This window comes from Galeopterus variegatus, unplaced genomic scaffold, assembly GCF_000696425.1.
Source record: "Galeopterus variegatus unplaced genomic scaffold, G_variegatus-3.0.2 Scaffold16, whole genome shotgun sequence".
NCBI lineage: Eukaryota > Metazoa > Chordata > Mammalia > Dermoptera > Cynocephalidae > Galeopterus > Galeopterus variegatus.
The window spans coordinates 240,037-265,207 of NW_007726127.1; the positions used below are offsets into that span (position 1 = coordinate 240,037).

Here is a 25,171-nt window from a genome sequence, read left to right on the forward strand (position 1 = left end):
GGTGTTGCCCCCGCTCCTCGCTCAGCCAGTGAGTGGCCGGTCCGTATGCGGGATCCGAACCCTCGGCGGGAGCGCCGCCGCACTTCCCAAGCGGCGCACTGCAGCAGTGCGCCACCGGGCCGGCCCCTCACCATACATTCTAACAGTGAAAATCTCCTATCTGAAAATGACTATCAGACTCTGATGGCCCATTATTTTAAACAATATTTCATGTAACAAGATAATTTGGACAGGTCATTGGAGCTTGTTGTAGTGGTTTGGGCCCTATAGCTTAGCCTTTGGCTTTATAAAGAAAATCTTCTAACACCAGATCAAGGGTTCAGATCCCTTTACCAGTTAGCCACAAAAAAAAAAAAAAAAAGAAAGAAAGAAAGAAAGAAAGAAAGAAAGAAAGAAAGAAAGAAAGAAAGAAAGAAGAGCTGCCAATGCTTCTGGTACATATTTTGCATGTTGTGCACCACATTCAATCTGTTACAAAACTCAGAGTTGCTTATTTGGGTTGTCTCGAAATCTTAGATAATTATAAAGATGCAAAGAAAATGTCCTGCAGTAGTCTTACAACAGCTAATTATTGATCATTTCCTAGTTGCTTGTGCACCTGGAAGAGTGACGATCCAAGAAAACCCTCCTGGCCACCTGTCTGTGGCTTGGTCCAGTGTAGATCTGGGTGATTACTACGTGGCCTTTGTGAAGAGTGATGATGGCTTGGAAGTGCACTGCAACACATCCCTCACCCAGTGCAATTTCTTATCTGAGTGTGGATTCACTTACTTTATCAGTGTTTTTGCCTATAACAAGGCAGGGCAGAGTCCTTTGGGTGACGTATTCAATTATACCACAGGTGAGTTGTGTTGATATTTGTAAAGGGAGTTCTGAATTGACTCAACTCAGCCACAAAAGGGATCGCCTGTTGCGCGTAGTGACTTACCACCTGGGAGTCATTCTAGAACAGAAAGCTAATTTCTCGTCCCAGGTTAGAAAGCTAATTTCTTTCCAGATTAGGAAATTTTGTCATCATGGACCCAACCTTAATAAGAATTCAAGGTTTAGGAATGAAAAGAGGGAAAAGAATGTAGTTGTCCAAACTTGCTCTGAAAAATTGAACTCTCTGCAAAGATCTACCCAGTGTTTAGGCCTGCACTAGATGCTGAAGGGGATGTAGTCCCTTCATTTCAGGGGTTCAGTCTCCCTGAGACTAGAGAGACTGAGATGTAATGGCCGAGATGCTCATGGTGTGGAGGGCTTTGGAGTAGGACACCTGGGTTTATGTCCTAACTTGACCACTAACTGATTTGTATAATGGGGATAACAATGTCCATCTTGCTAGTTCCTTAGTATCATCCACTGGAAAATGGGACTAAATATAATAATGAGAACATGAACGTGAAAAGGTCTTTGTATGTGATAAAACGCCATGCAAATATTTTATGAGCATCATTATTCTGTTTCTATTATTCTCCAGTAGGCTTGGGTCTTGTACAGGGCAGGGATTATGTTTTATTTATCTTTTTGTCCTCAGTGCTTGTCATAGTGATCAGCATATGGGAAATGCTTGATTTTTGAAGAATCAGTGGAGTGAGTGACTTGAAGATAATTAACTATATGTGCAAATATGAATACTGTAAAATAATTATATAAAATATTCTGGATTACAATAAATTTTACCAGGATGGGGGATCCAAATAATTAGTGTCTTCAGAATATGGAGTAAGAGGCTACCAATAAGGTCTCAAGAACACTGGAGGGTGTTCCAGAAGGAGTGGCCTTGAACTGGAACTTTAAGAGTGGATGGAATGTAGGTGGGGCAAGATCATCTGAGAGAAACTCCAAACTGAGTTAAAAATTTGTCAGTGTGATTCCTTAGGGTCTCTTATAAGACCTACTAATACAATTATGCTCCCTCTCCTCCCCCAAGTGTTATCTGGTTTCATGTCTGGAAAGACTGACAGGATCTGAGAAGTTAGGCTAAGTATGATTTTGTCAGACAGAAGAGGGGAAAGGCTTTCTGGTGGAGAGGCCAGCAGTCTTCAAGGCATAGAGAAATGAAAGCACAAGTGGGCTGCGGAATTGAGGAGTCTGGAATGGCAGGGATAGGGGAGGTACAGCTGAACACTACAGCTTGTAATGACCTTAAATGTCATTCTGAGGATTTCTCCTCTTTGCAGTGTGAGTTAGGCAAAGACTGAACTGGACAGACCTGTAGGAGGTTATTGCAGTAGTTTAGGAGGGTGTGGCAGGGGCTCTGGGCCTGGGGAGCTCAGGACTCGATGCCCCTCTCTGGTGGCATTACTCCCGTACTGATCTCTACTCTATGTTCCTGCTTTCAGCTCCTTGTTGTCCTACTGACATTAACCCTGTGCTGGTGTCCAGTGACACAGTAGAGATTGTCTGGTCTCCTGTCCGTGGTGCCGAACTCTATGAAACCAAGGCTGTAGATGGGTACAATGTGGTTGAGTGCAATGACACTGCTCCTGCTTGCACCCTTTCGGCTCTAGAGTGTGACACCAAGTACAACATCACGGTATACTCGTTCAGTGAAGTCCGAGGCAGCAATACGTCATGTACTTCCCAGTTTATAACCACAGGTATGGTGCAGCGACCATCTCATCCACGGGTGTCTAAATAATTCACCCCAGCTATGTGCCTCAGGATGGGCAGCCAGAAAGACCTATAAAAAGGTTGAATCCCACTAACCACTCCTTGTGGGTATCCTTAGAGCCCCTGATATGCTCAGGAAAGGCAGAAGAGAAGGCGGAAGAGGAAAGCGGAAAAAAAGAAAACAAAAGAGGAGCCCCAGGGGAGAATGGGAGGTTTTGCCCAGTGACTAGGTGATTACCTCGGCCCTTCAGTGCCTCCTGCCTTTGAGGAGCTGCCTGTATTCACACCATGGTGTGCAAATGTTTGTCTTACTTACTTTTTTAAAAGAAGTCCTTAACTTTTATTAATGTTTTCTCCACTTTCATTTTTTAAAATTTTTTTTAAAAATTGAGGTATAAGTTACTTGAGTGAAATGCAAATATCTTAAGTATAATACACATATTTTTTTGCTTTGTGTGCGGTTATTTTTTTTTTTGTCTTATTTACTTTTTTTTTTTTTTTTTTGGGGGCTGGATGTTGTGAGGATCTGAACCCTTGACCTTGATGTTATAACACCAAGTTCTATCAATCTGACCTAACCAGCCAATCCTGTCTTACTTACTTTTGCTTTTGGAGTCCAAGATGCTCTTAAACATTTTCCAGTTGTCCAACACTATAGGAACCTAATACTCTATGACAATTTTTTTTTTTTTTTTTTTTGGTGGCTGGATGTTGTGAGGATCTGAACCCTTGACCTTGATGTTATAACACCAAGTTCTATCAATCTGACCTAACCAGCCAATCCTGTCTTACTTACTTTTGCTTTTGGAGTCCAAGATGCTCTTAAACATTTTCCAGTTGTCCAACACTATAGGAACCTAATACTCTATGACAATGTCAACAGTTTTTCACATACAGGCTCTATGATCTTGGCCTACCTCATGGCATGGTTGAAAATGATGATGATCTCATTGGGCAAAAAAATCAGTTTTACACCCAATAGCACATGTAATAGTTTTGACTCGTGCTGTTTCAATTAATACTCTAAAATCTCTTAGCTCCTTGCAGTCCTGAAATAAAAAATGTTTCGAAGGATGCACTTTCCATAATTAATGTACACTGGCAAGCCACTAATGATGACGCTACTTATACGGTGACCGCCAAGGGGGAGAAGGGGCTGTATCGATGCAGCAGCACGGGAGAGTCCTGCACCATGGAGGGCTTGCCTTGTGGCTCAGTGTTCTCGGTCACTGCTGTGGCCGAAACACAGGCAGGACAGAGTCTGCCCAGCCACAGTGTGCCCCTGGAAACGGGTATGTAGCAACCACCAACCTGAATGTGGACTTCAGTGGGGTCCTTAGGAATTGTTCGAAGATGTGAACTTTCTTATTTAATCTACCTTAAGTATGATAGAAATACATTAAACTCAGAGGCCTTTCAAAGAGCCCAGTCTAAGAAAACTTTCAACATTTTACAGGGTCTGTAAAAATATTATCAAACTCTAGTGTATTCTTGCACTGACATCAGAGGAGCAATAAGATGGTACTTCAAAAAGTTCATGGAAAAATAGAATTAAAAGATAATATGAATCTTCCCATGAACTTTGAAAGCCCCTCGTATATTGACTCTGCAGAACATTTATTTGAATTCATGTTCCCTCATGATATGATCTATCAAAACAGCTAATAAGCAACCAAATGAGCTAGTTTATTGTTTATTTCTTTGGCTCAGCCCTTTCAAATCTTTCTCTAAGAAAATGCTTTCTGAGTTTGTTTCCTAGTCGGTAAAAGGGGGACAATGGCTTCATAGGGTGGTTGCAAGTATTAAGTTAACTAATGCAGCAAAGCACCTCTTAGTTCCTGATGAGTAGTAAGAGCTCCATAAAAGAAACTGTTATTGCTTCATAGCACTGTGTGTGAGCAAAATTTAGCAAATTACTTAAAGCCTTTGTATATTATTTTTTCTTAATACAATGATAGGTAGCAGTTTGGATTGTAAAAGTTGAAACACCTAAAAAAAGGGGGGCGGGAGCATATAGCAGAATACAGACAATGCCAAGTATACACAAAGATCTAGGTATCCTATATCCCTGAAAAATTGAAACGCTGTGCTATCTTAGGTGGCTAGGAAATCAAGCTTTTATATCAGTGATGTACTATGAAATGCACAATAAAGGCAAAATACATTTACAGGTAATTGCAAATGCTATGAAATGTTATATTGGGAGAAGAGGTGAATGCAACCATTGCTTTGAAATTTGCAACTGGAATTGTTCACGTTGGGGAACAACAAAGGATTTCTTTCTTATTTTGGAAAAGAAACTGGGGGAAATTTCACATTACCCACAGCTAGTTAGTCCACTGCATTCTTGGGGAAGGCACCCACTATATACAGTTGATGTTACGTGATGTGTCAGAGGGAATGAGCAAAAGGAAAATTTTCACCAACAAAAGGAAGTTTTAGAACTTTAGGATATTGAGTTAAACACAAGCAAAATACTATTCCTGGTCATTTTTCACAGAGGATCTTCAGTGGAAATAAATCCCTAATTCTTTTTCTTTTTCCCCATTTAAGGGCCATGCTGTCCAGCTAGTCTGACAGTAACTCAGGTCACCCAATCAGTAATCAACGTGAGCTGGATTAGTGGGTTGGTGGCCCAAACCTATGTGACAGTTCTGGAGTCACACACTGGACAGTCTAAGTGTCACACCCATCAAAACCACTGCCTCCTGGGATGCATCACATGTGGCGCCAATTACACACTGGTATTAAAAGCAATTAGTGCCACTGGGTTAACTGCGGACTGCGCCTACCAGAGTTATTCCTCTAGTAAGTGAATTCTAAACTCTAGCTCTAGAGTATCAGTAAGGACTCAACTGTTACAAATCTAGGCATAAGCCCTTCCTTCTCATTTAAAAAGATGCTGCATCTCCACCTAGCTTGCATTGTAAATTCAGATCACTTTCTAAAATGTTTACAGTTTTCCCCTTGACTTAGAACCTCAAAGTTTCAGGGGCTTCTGTTGTCAGTTGGTGAATTAACTCCCCTGGTAACAAGGCTGAGTTATATTTTTACTGAAGGAATGATGTATTTTTATGAGATACAGTTACCTGCAGCACAGACTAACTCAGCGTGGCAGAGTTTTCAGAAAGCATTAGATCACACAGTCTACAGTAATTGGTTTGCATTTTTTCTTCTCAATATTATGCCACTATCTCTCACTTCTAAGCCACTCTAGCTCCTTCTGTGATTTCCTATTTCAACAGTCTGAGAGAGCAAAGGCATCTGTTTACTGATGGTACCTTGTTCTTCACAAAGACCAAACCATTAGGGAATAGCAGGGGGGTAAAAGCAGTACAGGGTTAGCAGGAAGATTCTTCTTGCATGATTCTAACCCACTGAAGCAGCTGCTTGTAGCATTGTCTTGAAAAAACTCCTGAAAATGCCTCTGGCTTAAAGAGAAAGAGTACAATGATCAGTTAGTTATGCTCTGCCCGGAGCATGGGATGGGAGAGTTGAAGTATAAATTTGGCTTCCCAGAGGTAATAGAGTCTTCAATTGGGAGTCTGTATTAGACATGGCTTCTTACAAGTTGTGTTGACTTATCTTCCCTGATTCTGTCTCATTTGTAAGAAAAAAATAGCTTATCTCTCAAAGTTGTTTTGAGAATAAAAATAAATCATAATGTGAAAGTGTTTACAATGTGTTGCAAATATGTAAGCTCACTCTTTTGGCCCATTATCATTCGTTAGCTTTCCTGCCTAAGTTCTCACCTTGATATCCAGGTCTGGGAATATGGCCCATTGCTTATTTTCACACCTCAAAAATTTTTTTTCAAAGAATAAATCAATGAGCCTGACTATCTATAATAATTTTTTTTAGTTGTACAATAGCATTTTTATTTTACATTACTAAGGGTCCACTATTTGTTTTCCTGCTTGGCACCTAATGTGTGGCCTGCTCAGATATTTAGAAAAGGGGGGAAAGTACCTAATCAGCTAGCCTGGATGAAGTGTACAACAGCAAACTTGGTGTAAGTGGCTGCTCCCAAGGCCTCATGCTACTCAGCTCAGCAAGATTGGTATTTTCAATTAAAGCAGAATGCAATTGATTGTATTTAAATTTAATCCCACTAAAATTAAATGAAACTAGGGCATTATAAGGGATCTTGACAAGGATTCTGTGCATTTGACTCATAGTTTGTACAATATATATCTGCCAAGTGTAGACCTTTTGACTCACCATTGTTCTGTATTTAAAAACTCCCCACAGCACCCTCACTCACGTATTTCTGATCATGTGGCCCACCATGGAAAGAACTTGCATATCCCTTCAAATCTTGCTCTAACCTAACCAGTAATTAATCATATTATTTAGAATAGGTTACTTATATTTTTTCCCTATAGTAATAAAGGTGTTTGTGTGATTGTGGAATAAGTGATTTTGTGTTTGTTTTTATCCTGCAGGTGCCTGCTGCCCTTTGGGGGTGAAATTATATAGGCTGGGCCCTAATGGCATCCGGGTCTACTGGCAAGCCTCCAGGGGCTCTGCCAATTACAGCACTGACCTCTATGGCTCCAAAGGCATTTTTACATGTGCCCCAACTACTGGCCTCAGTTTCTGTGATGTCACCGAGATACCCTGTGGGGATGTGTATACTGTGATGGTCTCACCTGTTGCTGAAACAGGACTGAAGCTCACTTTCTGTCCCAAAAAAATATACTCAGGTAGGCCAGCCCGTGGCTCACTCAGGAGAGTGCGGTGCTGATAACACCAAGGCCACGGGTTCAGATCCCATATAGGCATGGCCGGTTTGCTCACTGGCTGAGCGTGGTGCTGACAACACCAAGCCAAGGGTTGAGATCCTCTTACTGGTCATCTTTAAAAAAAAAAAAATATGTATGTATATATATATATATATATATATATATATATATACATACACACACACACTCAGGTAAAGCAAGTAATGACCCTTTACTTAAAACTAACCCTCAGCTCAGATCAGTGAATTAAGACTCAGAGCAGGGCCGGCCCGGTGGCGCACTGCTACAGTGCGCCGCTTGGGAGCGCAGTGGCACTCCCGCCGAGGGTTCGGATCCCACATACAGACCAGCTGCTCACTGGCTGAGCGAGGTGCGGGCGCAACACCGAGGGTTGCGATACCGCTGATCCCGTTGCCGGTCCCGGTCCGGTACGGGCGCGACACTGAGGGTTGCGATCCGTTGCCGGTCACGAAAAAAGACAAAAAGGAGAAAAAAAAAAAAGACTCAGAGCAATCACACTCATTTGCTATGTAGGAAGGTCACAGAGGTGTGAAATTTCTACATGTAACAGGCTGTGGGGAATCCCAAGCTTCTTTGGAATTGTGGTACTTTATCATCATGTAATTTGGAGACACTTTTCTCTTCTCTGTTCTTCTCTTTCCCTTCAGAAAGAGGGCCAGATGCTTGCTGCTTAAATAGTAAAGCAAATTTAAAATGATTTTCTGCTTGGAGATTTGGGGATAGATTTTTAACATCGTCTTAGAGATAATGATACCTGGAACGCATTAGATGTTAAAAGACTTGAACTTGTACTTGCTCAGATTGAGGATTATGACCGAGGAAAAGTTGGAGGGTCAGAAAAAATGAATTTATAAGTCATAAGCTTGGTTTGGAAATATGAATGGACAGACAGTCTGTAATCACAAAACACAGCTGTCAGCAACTGCCATCTCACCAGAGCTGGCAGAAAATCATTAGCAATTCTCCTGCTCTTGTTCCAGAGCCTTCTGCTACCTTGCTCAGGGCACAGCCATATATTTTTCATATATTTCTAAAAGAGAAGAAAAGAGATGATGAAGCCCAAGAACTTTGCAGGTGAACACAGGAAGAGGAATAAATATTGGCTCACAAACCTTTACTGATGATAACAAGAATCTAAAATTTCCAATCATACGTATGTGACAAGAGGTTCAAAATAGCTCTTGTCGATAGAACAAGGCCAATTCTTCCTGAGGGGGTGTTCTCACTGTCCTTGGATGTCACACTCTGATACCTTGTTTTTTCATTATCTTGTCCACAGGACAAGCTGGCCTAAAGCCTAGCCCTATGAGAAGGGACAGAAATAGGTTCTTGGGGTCAGGATGAGCTCTTAGGAAGAGGAACTGTAGCTCACTAATAACACTTCATCACATTTGCGTAATATTTTACAATTTATCAAGTGTTTTCACATTCCATATCTCATTGAGTGCTCAAAATAACCCTATGAGGTAGATTCAACAAATTTTATCTCCAATGTATAAATGTGGAAACTGAGGCTCAGAGGCTCTCAAATCTCTATCTATAACTCTTCTCTTCTCCTAACCTCTGAATCCGTATTCAAATTTGACACCTCCATCTGGAGGTGCCCCAGGCACTTCAACCTCTTCAGGGCCAAAGGACTGTTGCTCCTCTGCTATTTCTGATCTTCCTTCAGGTACACTAGCTGAAAACCCTGGAGTCAGCTTTCCTCTCCTTCACCCTCCGTGTCTAAGTAGTCTCCAATTCCTGTCCAGTTCACCTTCATGATGGTTCCTAAACACAACTTCCTCCCCTTATTCCCACAGCTACTGCTATGCTTCAGGCCCTCACCACCTCTCTAGACTACTGCACCATTCCTGTCTTCCTGCCCTCACTCCAGCTTCCATACTATTAGCAGAGCTGTCGTTCTGATTGTTACTTTTATGCTTTTCAATATCTTCAAAAGCTGTCCATTGCTCTTTAGGATAAAATTCAGTGCTCTGAGCATGGCATTCAATCTGTCCAATAGAAATTTAATGTAAGCCATGTATAAAAATTTCAATTTTCTAGTAGTCACATTAAAAAAGTAAAAATAGGGCCGGCCTGGTGGCGCACTGGAGAGTGCGCCGCTTGGGAGTGCAGCGGCGCTCCCACCGAGGGTTCGGATCCCATGTGGAGACTGGTTCCCGCTCACTGGCTGAGCGCGGTGCGGGTGCAACACCGAGGGTTGCGATCCCGTTACTGGTCAGTAAAAAAAGAAAAAAAGGAAAAAAAAAAAAAAAAAGTAAAAATAGGTGAAATTAATTTGATAATACATTTCAGTTAACTCAACATATCCAAAATGTTATCATTTCTACATCTCATCAATATGAAAATTAAGGTATTTTGAATTTTTTCATACTAAGTCTTTGAAATCTGGTGTGCATTTTATATGTATAACACATCTCAGTTCAGATTAGCCACATATCAAGTGCTAGGTAGTTATGTGTGGTGAGTGGCTACTGTATTGAACAGTGAAATTCTAGGCTCATTCCACAACATCCCTCCTGAGAGCACTCTGTTCTGTAGTCCAAGCACATCAAGTCATTCACACACACCTGCGCCTGCCATACACACATACCATGCTACATCGTGTTTCTGAGACAGCACAGTGCTCTTCTTTTTGCCTGGCATTCCCCCCCCCCCCCACCTCCACCAAGAGAACTCCACCAGCCCGAGCTTCCCCTCTTCTGTGAAGCCTTCTCAATTTTCATAGGCTGAGTTAACCCTCTGCCTCCTTCCTTCATGACCCCACAGCACCCTTATCTTTACCACAACGTAGTAGTATGAGTTGAGGATTTGTTAATCTCCCGTAATAAATGATCAGTTCTCTGATTCTCAGTACTTAGTACATAATTGTTGCCCAATATATTTTAAATTTTAAAAAGAATGAGTAAGAGAGTTTATGTGCCTATGATCAGACAGCTTAGTGAGTGATGGAAGTCTTTTGTTCTTTCTCTTGCTCCATGCCCACAGTTCATCCCCTAGAGAGTCATTCCTCTGATGGCTTGTTAACCACCAGAAATCCTTATCAGTTAGAACTCTCAAGCCTGAGGCCGGCCCGTGGCTCACTTGGTAGAGTGTGGTGCTGATAACACCAAGGCCACGGGTTCGGGTCCTATATAGGGATGGCCGGTTTGCTCGCTGGCTGAGCGTGGTGCTGACAACACCAAGTCAAGGGTTAAGATCCCCTTACCGGTCATCTTTTTAAAAAAAAAAAAAAAAAAAAGAACTCTCAAGCCTGCAGACATTTCACCTAAGTAAGGATTTGGTGTCTAGATTCAAGTTAGGGAATCCACTTTTGCTTTGTATCCCTAGTAAAAACCATGCATTTGGGAGAAGATTTTCATTTTTGTTTGTTTAATATCAGTGATGCTTATTCTGATAATCAGGACAATATTACAAATGATAATAATGACTAATATTTATTGAGTGCTATGTGCCAGGCGCTATCCTAAGGGCTTTACATGTATTATCTCAGTTAATCCTTACAACAACCCTGTGAGGTTGGCATTCTTATTCTTACTATTTTACAGATACACTGAGGCACAGAAAAGTGACTTGCCAAAGTCATACTGATAGTAGGTGTCTCCTCTTATCACCCAAGTTCATTCTTACTCATTCTGTTTTTGTTTTTGTTTTTTGTGGCTGGCCAGTATGGGGATCTGAACCCTGACATTATTATAACACCGTGTTTTAACCAACTGAGCTAACTAGCCAGCCCAATAAATATATCTTACATGCTTGTATTTTTATTTATTACAGTAACCTGCTCTGGAAGTACACTTGGAATGGGTAAGTCATTTTTCTTGTGGATAAAATAGAAGGGAAATTTTGTTTTTGCATTTTGAGGTTACTTAGTGGAGTCAAGATCATAGCTGACTCTTCTATTAGTCAGAAAGGCAAATGCTTTCTTTCTGAGATGTAGGGGTTCCTGCTCTTCCCTCCTGTAACTTTTTCACCCTATTATAGTGCCTCCCCTCAGATTCTGCCAGTTGAGATGAATTCCTCTGAAGTCTTTTCAGTTTTCTAGGGTCCCACAGTAAGATGTAAATAATTTTGGGAGGGGCAGCTGCTTAATCCCTCATACTTCAGAGAGTGGTTCCCAGCCCTGATGTACATCAGAATCACCTGGCAAGCTTACAATTAACTGATTCAGTTGGTCTGGGGTAAAGGCTGGGCATCAGAATTTTTAAAAGCTCCTCAGGTGATTCTAAAGTGTAGCCAAGGCTGAGAACTGATGCTTTAGAGCAGTGCTTCTCAAACTTGATTGTGCCTTATAAATCATCTGGGGCCTTGTTAAAGCCAGATTCTGATTTGGCAGATGTGGGGAGGGTCTGAGACCCTGCAATTCTAACAGGGTCCTGGTGGTGGTGCTGATGACACCAATGCTGCTGGTCCAACCACACTTTTGGTAGTCAAGTGTTAGAGGGAAACTGTTAACAGCCTGCAGGGAGCTAGGGCGTTTGCTTCTGGTTTGCATGGGTGGGTGTGCCCAGTGGAGAAGAAGGGGTGCTGAAAGGGCAGTGACACAATGACAGGCCCATAGTAAGAACTTCGTAAATGATAGTTATTATTAATTCAAGATCAGTTTAAACTCACACCACACTCATACCATACATATTATGTACCAGTTATTAACATTTTAATGTCCTACTTCTAATGAAGATATTTGCATTTTAACCTTAGTCCTCATAGTACCCTAACTCATTGGTTATCAAAGTGTGGTCCTAGGCACAACAGCATGAGCATCATCCGGGAACCTCTTAGAAATGTAATTTCTGGGGCTCTACCACAGACCTACTGAATCTAATTCTGGGGCTGGGCCCAACCATCTTTGTTTTAACAAGCCCTCTAAGTGATTTTGATGCATACTAAAGTTTGAGAACCAAGTCTCTAATTCAAGAAAGCTACTCTGAGGCTGGAAATTTGATGCAGGTTGAAAGGGAGAGGAAAACTATCTATCTGAGGTGACAGGGCTCTAACAAGATGGGTTTGTGCCTGACATCACTCTATAGGACATGAAGATAACATCCTTCATCTTCAGCATCCAGCAGGTGTCAATGTCACCAGCACATACCTGTAGAACTTTGAGGATGTTTCTTCTCTGCAACTTCTTTAGCAGTCAAACAGGTTTATGTACTCCCTGCATAACTCCCTGAATCAATTAAATTTTGGAGCTCCCTGAGGAACACAGCAAGTTGGTCTGGGATAGAGAGGAAAGTTCTTTATCCTGAGTCAGTAATCTGAGCTCAAAGAGACGCCCTAGGAGGATTCCTTCAGAAAGCGGGAGCGATATCACCCTGATTAGTTAGAAAATGCTGTTCATTTTGAACAATTTATCCTTTGAACTGTTCAAATGGTCTTAGTTTCCTGCCTACTTGCTGTGAAGGGCTGGAAAAACAGCATTTCAAACCAAAATACTAATAAAATTGCATTGACATTTGTGTTTTTTAGTTTAAGAAAATGTCTGTGTATTTAATACATTTTTCTGCCTCTTCTCTTCCTTGCCCTTTTCAGTGATTTACAGAGGGAAGAGAAATGCAGAATGACACAGAGTCCTGGATAAAATTAGAGATTTGACCAGGTGAGTAACGTAAACTGATTTTTTGTGATTGCATGGAAATGTTTGTTCTTTGTTAAATTCTTCCCATTTCTTTTGCAGAGTTGTCTAATTATTAGTGATTAGAGTTGGAAAGGATCTATTAGAATACAAAATGCCTCTAGGATAGAAAAAGCTCCTTTGGCCTTTAGAATAAGAACTCTGACTCTGCTTCCTGAGGGCAAGGTCAAGCATGTCCTCATCTGCACAGGAGTTCAAGATCTTCTGTGGAAAGGACTCTGTAAAGAAATGAATCCAGAAAGTCCTCTGAAAGGCTGCCAGAGTGAGCCAGCACACTGTGAGAACCCTGGAAACATGAAAGGCCTGCTTAGCAAAAATCCGTTCTGAGATTTTACATCCAGACATGCCACAGACTTCAACATACCCATGTTATGAGTGTTTCATCAACACCAGAACTTGCAGATGCAGTCCCTAGCCATTCAGGGGCTGCAAGTGTTCACTGCCAGAGAAGTCAAGCCACTTACACAGAGACAGTGCTCGTCTCGAGACAGACCACCAGGATTTCAGCATGGGGTGGATAGCAGCAGCTGCCAAGCAACCTGTGGTAACAGATGCCCTCATAGCAAGCTAGAAGGGAAGCAGAGCTGTTTGTAGGGCTTGCTGAGCCAAAGCTTCATGTGATGTGACATCTGAAGGAGCGTCTGGGATAGCAGAGCTGCTGGCCTGTTTCTAGAAGGATTGCAGTCATGTTTTCTGACTGAGCAAGGGCAGAGCCTCAAACTATGGCAGACTGACATACATGCACGCATCTTTTCCAGGGAGGACCTTCAGTCTTGTATCCCCCCTCACACTGTACTGCTTTTTTCATCTTTGGAGAAGAAAGACAATGATATATAACATAAATCTGTTGTACCCAGAAAAGTGCTTGTCCTTCTTTTTTTTTTTTTTTAAAAAGATGACCGGTAAGGGGATCGCAACCCTTGACTTGGTGTTGTCAGCACCACGCTCACCCAGTGAGCAAACCGGCCATCCCTATAGAGGATCCGAACCCGTGGCCTTGGTGTTATCAGCACCGCACTCTCCCGAGTGAGCTACAGGCCGGCCCGAAAGTGCTTGTCCTTCTAATGCCAGTAACCTTATTAAAAAACAGTGCGAGTAGGACTTGTATAACACACACACACACACACACATACAGAGAGAGAGAGAGAGAGAGAGCTACGTGTTTACTACCCAAAAGCATGGCTATGGAACCAAGAATGTAGTTAGAAACTACCATAAAACTCTGAGCAGAGGGAATTGGAGCTTGGAGTCAAGCTTGTGGAAAGCATGGAAGGGAAAGGCAGGCAAGCATCCCTTTCCATTGTAACCTCCTATCAACATGTGCTCCAGGACAGAAGGTGATATGCTTTCTCTGTAAGACTGATCAGAGATACATAACGTGTGAACGATAGGAGATCTTCCCTGGAGCATTTGCTATTGAAAGGGAGAGAAGCCAAATCCATAGAACACTAAAAATAGAGTTTGATGCATCAGAAAGCACACACAGAGGAGGGTTGTGTTTAGTTCATTTTTGTTCCTAAACACCAGTGAGTGAACAGGAATCAGGGTAGGTTCATTTGTACCACTTGGGAAACTCATTACTTATATAGATTCCCAGGTATCACTGCTAGAGACTCAAATTCAGTAGGTTTGAGACTGGGTCTGGGAATTTGTATTTTTGACAAACTCACCAAGTGATTCTGGCATATGGCTAGGTTTGGGAACCTTAAAAGGATTGCCTCAGTGGGCTCTTCCTAGAAGAGAAATTTCAGTGATGGAAGGCTGAGAAGATAGAGGCCTGTGGCCTCTGAGGAAAGACTGACAAGATCTGGAGGGTTCAGAGCAGGACCAGTCCTGTGAGGGCAACTGAGGCTGCATTCTGGACTGTGGTCCAGAGCCCATGTGAGACCATGGGCTGAGCCTAGCTGCCAGCAGGGTGTGCTCTCTGAACAGTTGTGTCCATGGATAATTGGAACAGCCAAAGAGCCCAGGGTAAAGGCCAAATGGAAGGCCAGGATCCTTGGTCCTCGGGGACCAGGGAACTGGGACCACTGAACCCATACCCTGCAAATACCAGGGCACAGAAAATAAAATGGCTATCTGCCATTTCTAGGCATATAAGGCTGGGCTGCTTTGGTCAGAATTCCTTAGGAGGAGACAGTGTGGTCCACACTGGGTAAAGATAAAACCAGTTTATTTAACATATATATATATATAGCACATACTATGTGCTTCTAAGTGCTTTCCATACACTCACTTCATTCTTATAACAGCCTACAAGCCAGGTAATAATGTTATCCCCTTTATATAGATGAAGTAAAAGAGGCCCAGAAAGGTCAAAGTAGCTCACCCCTGTTCACACAGCTAACCAGTTCAGACACAAATTTTCAGGGAGCCAAATAAGTAAGTAGCATTGATTAGCCCTGCTGATCCATGATGTCTTTATGGAAAATATTCCTCTATGTTTTCATGATTAAGTCATCAATTATTAGTGAAAAAGATCTGGGAATAGGATAGTGAGTGAGCAATCTGCCCTAACTCAAGTGCTTGAACATTCAGCTCTCCATTATTTACATGCTCTGTGAATTATACAAAGCAGCTTTTTATCTTTGCCCAGTGTTGGTGGATTTTACCTTCTATTCTGCTGTGTCATGTTCAGGGGATCCAAATTCATTTTTCAATTTGTTTAGGCAGGCAAATTAGAGAGACTTAGAGCTCAGGAGGTTATGAAAAACTAGGGGAGCATGGGAGAATAGGAAATTTACAATGGAAAGGGCGGGATGGATCTAGATCCTAGCTCATCTTGAGATTTTACATGATTTACTTAACCTCTCTGAACCTTAGTTTTCTCATCTGTAAGATGGCAATAAAAATTATCATCCTGCTGGGTTGTTGTGAAGGTTGAGATAATATAATCATACTCAGCATGCAAGTGCAATTAACCTAAGTGTTTGAAGTTACGTTGCTAACAAGAGGCAGAGCCAGAGTTTGCAGGATGGACTTGTGTCTGTGTGCCACTGAAGTCCATGCTCACTCGGCCATACCACACTGCCACCCTGGAATCTGGCCTTTAGAAGTATGTGCCACAATTGCACCCCATGTGACCAAAGTGAAACTTCCAACCCAGAAAGTCCTTTTTGTGTCATTCTTTGGCACCCGGTCATTCTCTTCAAAGGTGGAGATGGAGGCACCTCACCTACCCCACTCTTCCTTCTTGGACTGAACTTCCAGGGCGACGCGCTCCACTTCAGAAGGGTAAGTCTGCACTGTCATGTATTTTTCTTATGGATTGGGGCTCTACCCCATTATACTAAGCAGAGCCTGCTTTAAAATTGAAAAGGGAGAGAGAAATAATGTGTGCATTTGTTTAAAGTTCTGAGCAACTGAATCCATTCAGAGTAGGTTTAAAGGAGGCCAGGTATCCAGTTTCCGTTCCTATATAAGCCTCAAACCGAAAAAGAATTCATGCCATATGTTGTGCCTGAATTCATTTTATGGCTGTTTTTATTCTTCATTCTCCTTTTCTCTCCCCCAAATTGCAGGTTATCCCAAAGACTGCTCTTTTGCTTTCTGTGTAGTATAAGCCTGATCCTTGTTCTCACTCCACCAGTAGCTGGGCATTCTTGGCAAGTTACTTCACTAAGCCTCAGTTTCCTTGTCTGTATGGATCAATGAGTTAATCCACTTAGCATGGTGCCTGGCATATAGTAAGCATTCAGTAAATATTAGACATTAGCAGCAGCAGTAGTAGTAACCATTTCCACTTCCCTGTATAACCAACTTGAATCTTTAAAACCATTGGTTCTTTGCAAATCCCTCTATGAAAGCTACTTTCTGTCAATGTATATAATGGTTATGTTACAGTTAGTGTTCTCTGCAACTAAACTGATCTAATTCATGTTTGATTATTTTGATTTCAAGTCCCAAAAGAACCATCTCAGTAAATAGATCTCTGCCTAAACTTTCTACGTCTGAGCTCAAATCACCTCCTTTGTGAATCAGCTTTCAACAATAGTTTGGGATCCTAAAGCACTGATAGCCTCTCCCATACATATGTTGCACAAAGTTGTTGAATAAATGATTCTTGTTTTTTTTTTTTTTGGTTCATTTAGGTATATTGTATCATTAAGGCATTTATCTTTTCGATCAACTTTTGACTACCTACAGTATACCAAGAATCGTGCTCTTTAATTAGATTATAAATAATTCAGGGAAAGAAGTGGCTTTCTCATTTCTTTGAGCCTCCTGAAAGTCCAGCACAGTTCTGAGCACGGTTCTGGAGGGGACCTCATATTTCTACACAATTATTGTGTCCCTGAAAAATGAATAAAGTAAACTTTGGGGGAGAAGTCAATTTTCCATTCAGTAGTTGAGCTGGCAACTGAGTGAAATCTACTACTAATCGCTTTGCAAAGTGAAGAATTCTTTTGTAAAGCGAAATATCTCCATGTAGGCATGAATTCGGAATTTCATAGTTCGTGTTAGCTCGCAATCCACTGGCACATGTCCGCTTTGCGACATCACAGAACTTCGAACCTCGGGTGTCAGCAGCCTCCCGCGAGGGGGCGCCCGACTGCCCACAGCAATTCCACCCTCACTGCGCAGCCTCCGTCCACGGGTGGGCGGGAATCCTCTTGTGAAGCGCGTGGCGTCACCGGAGGGCGCGGTCCGTGGGAGGGGGCGGGGTCTTCCTCAACCGAGGGGCGGGGCCGCGCGAACGCCGCTTTCACGGCCAAAGTAGGTTGGGAGTCGGAGGTGGTGGTTGGTGCTCTGCAGTGTTGGGAAGATGGCGCCGCCGGTGACTGAGCGGGGGCTGAAGAGCGTCGTGTGGCAGAGTGAGTGCGGTGGGGTAGGGACTGAGAAAAGGAGGGCCTGGAGGCCGCCGCGCCGGGCCTTGTTTTCCTGCCCCAACCGGCAGGCAGTCTCTTGAGGGAGCCGCCGCGGACACCTGTTGCTTTGGAGCCCGCGTGCCTGTTAGGACTTCTTCCTGCTTTTCCATTCTCAGCCCTGTTTGTTGCCAGCATCAGGGATGAGCGGGTGCGACCGGACGCGGCCTTCTCGCCGGTGTCGGGCATTCCCTCCACTCTGTTCGGCTCTGGCCCCGAGGCTCCTCCCCGGGAGCCGCCCGGGGCCGGCTTTCCCTTCCGCGGCCCCTGCGCGTACCCTCGTCGCGCTCCCCACTGTCCTCGGCTGCCGCCCGGGCCCCACCAGTCGGGGATGTCTCTCCACCCCGGACAGTCTGGGCGCTGTTTCTGTATCCCGCACCACGTCCTCCCCACACTTAAGTTCTAAAGACCGCTTATTCGTGTTAGCCTCAAGGAGGGTTTTACAACCGTACTTTTAAGTGTCCTTTAAAAGAAAAACAAAAAGCTCACTGTTAAACAGACCCTTTTCCCACTATTCTTGGAGGAGTCTATTTTTAAAAAAGTTATTGAGAGGGGACCATTGGAATGATTAAATGTAACCGTGACAGCTCCCTACGTAGCCGGGGCAAAGCAGCACCTTCACCTTTCCCTTTACAGTTCGGGGCCAGTCCCTGTTGTTAGGACCCTACTACTCATTCGCTACTGATGTTCTGCAGTATCATCTATGACTTTCATAAAAATCGCTCCAAACCTGGGTCTGGCAGGTTAGAGAAGGTATGAAACCACCGAACAGGAAGAACCATCTTTGTTTGGCATCGCTGAGTTCAAAGTAATTATGGTCTAGTAGTGGAGAGGGAGTAACATCTAATTAATGTTTCTTTCTCCAACTTGTTGAGCAAAGAACAAAAATGACTTAATTAACACAATTCTGGGAGTTAGAGAGTTCCTTGTGTAAAATGAAAAATCCAAACCAGTAACTGGGATAGTGCTTAACGTTTCACAGACACTAAACAACAGTATAAATAGATTTAAAAGATAACAAAAAATATGAAATTATCTTTTTTTAAAAATTCGTTAATTTTAATGTTGGCGTTTTGTTTTTCAGTATTTATATGGTTGACTTTTAAGATTTGGGGATGTTTTGAAACCACAATGGCATTTAAATAGATTTATATGAAAATGAGTAACGAATTGTGTTATGTTAATAATTTCCAAAACATACACGGTGCATAACATCAGCATTTATCAGAAAAAGATTAATGATAGTAATATTAGTCTTGATAGCATGGAAACTAGCAAAAGGGAGAGTATAAAGGTAACAAAATTTCCATTTTGTGCAGTTAACTTCAGTAGCACCAGACCATCCATCCAGAGTGTAAGATAAAAACAGAGACTGAATGAAAGGAAAAATGTGTAACGGTTTAAAAATAGTTTTTTGAATCTTTGTGTAAATAGAAACAAACAAAAGACAGGATAATAGTCACTTAACATTTATTGAATAAAGCATATGATTGAGAAGAGGGAGCCTCAGTTCTTTAGCAAAAGATGAAGGAGTCTGAAATGAAGGAATCTCTAAGAGGTAGGAGAATCATGCATTTGACTGGGAAAAAGGTTTTGCTGGGTTGAAGATAGTTTATAGTTAAATGAGGACAGAAAGCTAAGTAACCTAGGAACTTTAAATTTACCCAGAAAGTGTAGTAAGTAGAAGGGAACTAATATTTCTTGAGCATTTACTCTGTGCCAGGCAGTGCTCTTTACATATGTTAAACTTCAGGAGAATTAATATCTCTATTTCACAGATGTTAAAACTGATACAGTTATTGGCATCACAGCATTATTCGTTATAGCCAAAAAGTGGAAACCATTTAAATGTCCATGGATTGATGAATGGATAAATAAAGGCAATAAAAAACAAATGAAGTACTGATACACACTGAAGAATTGTGAAAACATGCTAAATAAAAGAAGCCAGTCACAAAAGACCACTTATTGCATGACCCATTTATATGAAATGTCCAGAATAGGCAAATCAATAGAGACAGAAAGTAGATTAGTGGTTGCCTATATCTGGGGTGATGGGGAGTCTGAAGGAGGATGGCTAAAGGGGAACAGGGTTTCTTTCTTTTTTTAAAAAAAATGACCAGTAAGGCGATCTTCACCCTTGACTTGGTGTTGTCAGCACCAAGCTCTCCCAAGTGAGCTAACTGACCATCCCTATATAGGGATCCAAACCCGTGGCCTTGGTGTTATCAGCACCATGCTCTCCCAAGTGAGCCATGGGCTGGCCCCTCAGGGTTTCTTTTTGAAGTAATGAAAATGTTCTAAAATTGATTGTGGTGATGTGCTGATGGATGCATGCGTGACTGTGAATATGCTGAAAGGCATTGAATTATACACTTTAAGTGGGTGAATTGTATGGTAAGCAAATTATGTCTGTTAAAAAAAAAAACACCTTTCTGATAAAGCTGTTTAAAAAAAAAAAAAAAAAAAAACACCTGATACAGCTATTAAATACAGACCTAGGATTCACATCCAGGTGGGTTTTTTTTGGGTTTTTTTTTGTGACCAGTAAGGGGATCGTAACCCTTGGCCTCGTGTCGTCCGCACCGTGCTCAGCCAGTGAGCGCACCAGCCATCCTTATATAGGATCCGAACCCACGGCCTCGGCCCACACATCCAGGTATTTTTGACTGCAGAGTTAATGTGTGACCTGTCTGTGGTTTTCCATAATGTTTAAACCTTAGTTCAGGGTGTTATCTTATGCCCAGTGTACTGCAGTAGCCTCCTAACTGAGCCTCCAAGAGTTTGCTCTTTCTCACTCCAGTCCATCTGGCAAATAGCTGCCAGAATAACTTTCCTGTAAATAGTACTGTGCTGTGATCATGCCATTCTTTTCTTTGAAGACCTGCAGAGACCCTCAGTTGTCTAAAGTTCATTTCAAACGCTTAGTCTGCTTTCGAAGACCCAACCTGGCCCCAGCCTATCTTGTTAGTCTTACCTACTTTCACCTGTTTAGTCTTGACGTTGTATCTAGTCTGCACTGTTTACTCTTCCTGACATCTTTCTCCTCCGTATCTTATCTTGATGCTGATTCCTCTATCTAGAATGCATCTTTTTCCCTATTCTGCACCTATACAAATTTTAGCCAGCCTTTAAGTCTCAGCTGAAATGGACTGCTACCTCCATAGTGGCTTCTCATTTTAACCCAGCCTCTTATGCTTCTGTAGCACTTAGCTTACTTTTCTTGAATGGCACTTTGCACTAGTGCCTTATGTGAATCTCTTAATAAGCTATTTGAAGGTAGGCACACTGTTGTGTCTTGTAGCATTTTAAATCCTAACAGGCCCTAGCAGAATGTGATGGATAACAGTCCTTGTTAAAAATAAATGACTCAGTTTTATTTTTCCATATTTCTTGCTATCTGAACTCCCCATTTATACAATAAATATTATTGAATTCATGTGGGAATGTAGTAGTAGAAGGCATTCAAGTTCTCAGCCCTCTTCAAGCTTGCATTCAGGTAGGGCCTAATAGAAAATAAAAAGGTAAAGAATAAACATGATTATTTCAGTTTGTGGTATAAGGAGAGAGAGGCTACTCTAGATAGGTGGATTAGGAAAAGTCTCTCTGAGTAGGTGACATTTGAGCTGAGACCGAAAACATGAGAAGGAATCAGGCTTTAGAGACTACCTCAAAACCCCTTAAAAAAAAAAAAACTTTAATATTTTGAGTGGGAAAGACTACATTTATTTACAAAACTAATTCCCATATTTAAAATCAGTGAAGATTTCTATTGCTCATTTGCCACTTTTTGCTACAGGGAAGTGGTAGCAAAAATATCACTGGTAAATATTTTAAGTACAAATTTGATGAAGTTTATTTAAAAAATAAATGGCAAAACAACAGTAATTTAACTACAAAGCAAGTTCAAATCTCTGATGGCATTTCCTTTTCTTATTCGTGATGCTATTCTTTATTTCCTCTCTTGTCTATAAACAGTAGTCTAGTGTAATGTCCGTAATTCATATCTGTTGAATATTTTAGAGGAAACTAGAGAAAATGAACTCAGGTAAATTGCAAACGCTTTTAAATAAAAATAATCAGAGTATTTATTTGAGCCAATAAGCCTTTCCCTTTTTCACATTTTCCTTCTGGTCTTTATATAGATCCAGACATATTTTTTATTTGTTCTGTAACTTCCTTTTTTTATACAACTAACACTGACTGAACATTTTCCATGTTCCTTCACAATCTTTGTAATTAATATTTTTAATTACTTTTTAAATACCTTAAGGTGGCAAAAAATTTTGATAGCAGAAAAAAGTATAAAATAAAATTAACCTTCCTCCCAACCCAGACCCCCAGACTCCCTCTCCAGAGACAACTACTCTTAGGTTTCTTATAAATCCTTCTACAGGTTTTCTGTGCAAATACAAGAGTGCACAGAATCATATATTTTTGGTTTTGTTTTAGTTAATTATCTTTGTTTTATGTCTTTTTTTCATTCTGGTTGCTTCCTCTTTTAAGTTTATTTTGTTGAGCAAAATTGTCTTTTTAAAAATTATTTGATATTTACATGGTTACTTATTCACTTAAGTCAGTGTTTATTGAGTATCTACGCTGTTCTTCGATCTCCTGGAATTCACAGTCGAGTGTGAGAGAAGAGAGCTACTCAAGTACTGAGTGCTGTATTAGCAGTATGAAAAACTTTTATGTGAGAAAAAGGAATTATTTCCTCTCTGGGGGTGGATCAGGGAAGACTTGGAAGAGGAGGTGACATTTAAGATGGTTCTTGAAAGGTAGTAAGCTTTTGCCAGGCAGGGAAAAATCTGAGCCAAGCCCTAAGTGTGAAAAAGTACGTGATAGTTTATGGAAGAGGGAGCAATTCCTTTTGATTTATTGCAAAGGATTGGGGGATGTATACCAAAAGGTTGCAGTCAGATTATGAAGAGTCCTGAATGCTATGTTAAATAGTTTAGACATTCTGTAGGCAGTGGGGAACTGTTAAAGATAAGTTTTTCCCCCTCCTTCTCAAATAGCAGTCACCAGCATTTTTGGCTATCTATTAATTCCAAAAGGAAGCTATTTTCTTGTTCCTATTTTGAAGGGAAATGACTCAAATTTAAGTATAATGGTAGTGTATAGTGTACAGCTAAATGTACAGCTGGATGAATTTTTTACCCATGTAACTACCACCTAGATCAATATATAAAATCTTTCCAAGCACCCTATGACCCTTCCCAGTCCAAACCCCTCTCTCTCCCCTGGAGTGACCCCTTTTCTGACATCACCATCAAACAATTTTATAATGGTGGCTTTTTACTTCACACCTTTATGGTTAAGAGAGAAATCCTCCAGACCTTTTATCGTAAAGTATTTTTTTAAGAATAAAGACTGAATTTACTAAGTTTCTACCTAGAAAGAATTGCTTTAATATTTGCCTTTGTATATATTTAATTGGCCTTATAGTAGTACTCATTTTCATATATTCTGCTTTCATACATTTTGAACATTGTCTTGAAAGCTCTGAGTGGTCTTTCCCATGCATAGTTCAATCTGTTTTTATTCAACTGACTCATAATGTTTATTGCTTTTGCTTCCTGCACCAGGTCCCTGCGTTTGCCTTTATGAAGATTCTTATCTGTTAACTGAATAACCTGGGCCAGAGGCAGGCAGAATCTGTTGGAATCATAATTTAATAACATGTTTTAGTTTTCTGAAAATGTAAATTTCTTTATGTCCTACAAGTCTGATTTTTTTACTTTTCACTATTTGATTTTCAAAAACATTGTCATTATGTACTATTATAAAAGGCTGGTTTATTATTTCTCCTCATTGGACTAATATTGGAAGACTTGGTTTCCAATCTAGGTTGTACTTCGGTTTCCTAAGTTAATGAGGGGTTTGGACTACATTTTCTTTACAGTGTTTTTTCAGCTTGAATTCTCCATGATTCCATTTTTTAAATTTTCCATTTTTAAACGTTTGTTATATTACCTTTATTTTTGCTTGCATTCATAATGGTTTTCTCTTATGCCATAGTTTTCTTTTGTATTGTTTTGTTTGGGACACAAATATTTAATATTAGGTTTTTATTGCTTAATGACATTTTACAGATTATTTGTCTCAAGGCTTTTTGCTCTGACATCTGCTCTCTCTTTTTTTTTTTTTTAAGATGACCAGTAAAGGGATCTTAACCCTTGACTTGGTGTTGTCAGCACTACGCTCTCCTAAGGGAGCTAACCGGCCATCCCTATATAGGGATCTAAACCTGTGGCCTTAGTGTTATCAGCACCAAACTCTCCCAAGTGAGCTACAGGCTGGCCCTGATATCTGCTTTCTTATAATGATTCCTTGCTCTTCTTTTATTTACTTAGTCCCTTGCCAGCAAATTAAAAATAAATTCCATATATATTAAAATCTAAAATGTAAAAAGTGAAACTAAAAAATATGGAAAAATTTGGGTTAATATGGGTTAGACTTTTTTAAAAAATTAGCTTGTAACCCAGATGCCTTGAAAGAGAAGACTTTATTATATAAAAATTATGAATTCCTGTGTGGTAGAAGACATCATGCATGAACAAAATCAAGAGCTAAACTATAGACTTGAAAAAAATATTGACCACACATATGAGAGAAAGGCTTAATATATACAGAATGCCTAGAAATTGATTAGGGAAAGGTAATGACACAAATGAAAAATGAGCAAAGGATATAAACAGGCAACATGCAAATTAGGACATACAATTGTGTGTCCTTTATTACAGTTGTGGTAAAGAAGGGAGTGTGGACTTGAGAGGTAATTGAAGTTGAAGGCAAGCAGACTTAGGTTACTGCGCTGGTCTGGGAAAGAAGGCTGAAGGAGGTAGAAAGGGGTAGGTAAAGGAAGGTGGTAAAGGAGGTAGAAAGGGGAAGATAGATGATAACAGGGGAGATTTGATTTAGGAGGTAGAGTCAATAGGATTTAAGCTGAGGAAGGATCATCCTAGAGTAGATTCCAATCTAGAAGACTAAGTAGTGGTGTTGCTGCTTATTGATAACGGGAAAGAGAAGGAATAGGTTTGGAGAGAAAAAATAGTTTAGGTTTAGAACACAGTGAGTGCAAGTTGAGGTGTCCATTAAGCAGTTGGAAATATACAAGGGTATTTCAAAAAGTTTGTGGAAAAATAGAATTAAAAGCTAACATGAATCTTTCCATGAACTTTTTTTTTTTTTTTTTTTTTTTTGTCTTTTTTCGTGTCCAGCAACGGATCGCAACCCTCAGTGTCACGCCCGTACTGGACCGGGACCGGCAACGGGATCGCAACCCTCAGTGTCACGCCCGT

General features: G+C 41.0%; 2 protein-coding genes across 3 annotated transcripts in view; both read left to right on the forward strand.

Moving 5' to 3' along the window:
* Positions 1–13,856, forward strand: part of FNDC7 (fibronectin type III domain containing 7) — a 28,352-nt gene extending 14,496 nt beyond the window's left edge. Inside the window, exons 6-13 of one of the 2 annotated variants that reach the window (XM_008566267.1) lie at positions 587–841; positions 2,328–2,585; positions 3,636–3,890; positions 5,152–5,406; positions 7,044–7,304; positions 11,145–11,174; positions 12,900–12,966; positions 13,045–13,856. In XM_008566267.1, coding sequence (XP_008564489.1) covers positions 587–841; positions 2,328–2,585; positions 3,636–3,890; positions 5,152–5,406; positions 7,044–7,304; positions 11,145–11,174; positions 12,900–12,931 — 1,346 coding nt within the window. In that variant the 3' untranslated portion in view covers positions 12,932–12,966; positions 13,045–13,856. Of the gene's footprint in view, positions 1–586; positions 842–2,327; positions 2,586–3,635; positions 3,891–5,151; positions 5,407–7,043; positions 7,305–11,144; positions 11,175–12,899; positions 12,967–13,044 lie in introns of those variants that run through there. The other variant, XM_008566275.1, reaches the window with a different exon arrangement.
* Positions 13,857–17,710: 3,854 nt separating this feature from the next.
* Positions 17,711–25,171, forward strand: part of STXBP3 (syntaxin binding protein 3) — a 70,164-nt gene continuing 62,703 nt past the window's right edge. The window contains exon 1 of the mRNA XM_008566774.1: positions 17,711–17,816. Coding sequence (XP_008564996.1) covers positions 17,768–17,816 — 49 coding nt within the window. The 5' untranslated portion in view covers positions 17,711–17,767. The remainder of the gene's footprint in view (positions 17,817–25,171) is intronic.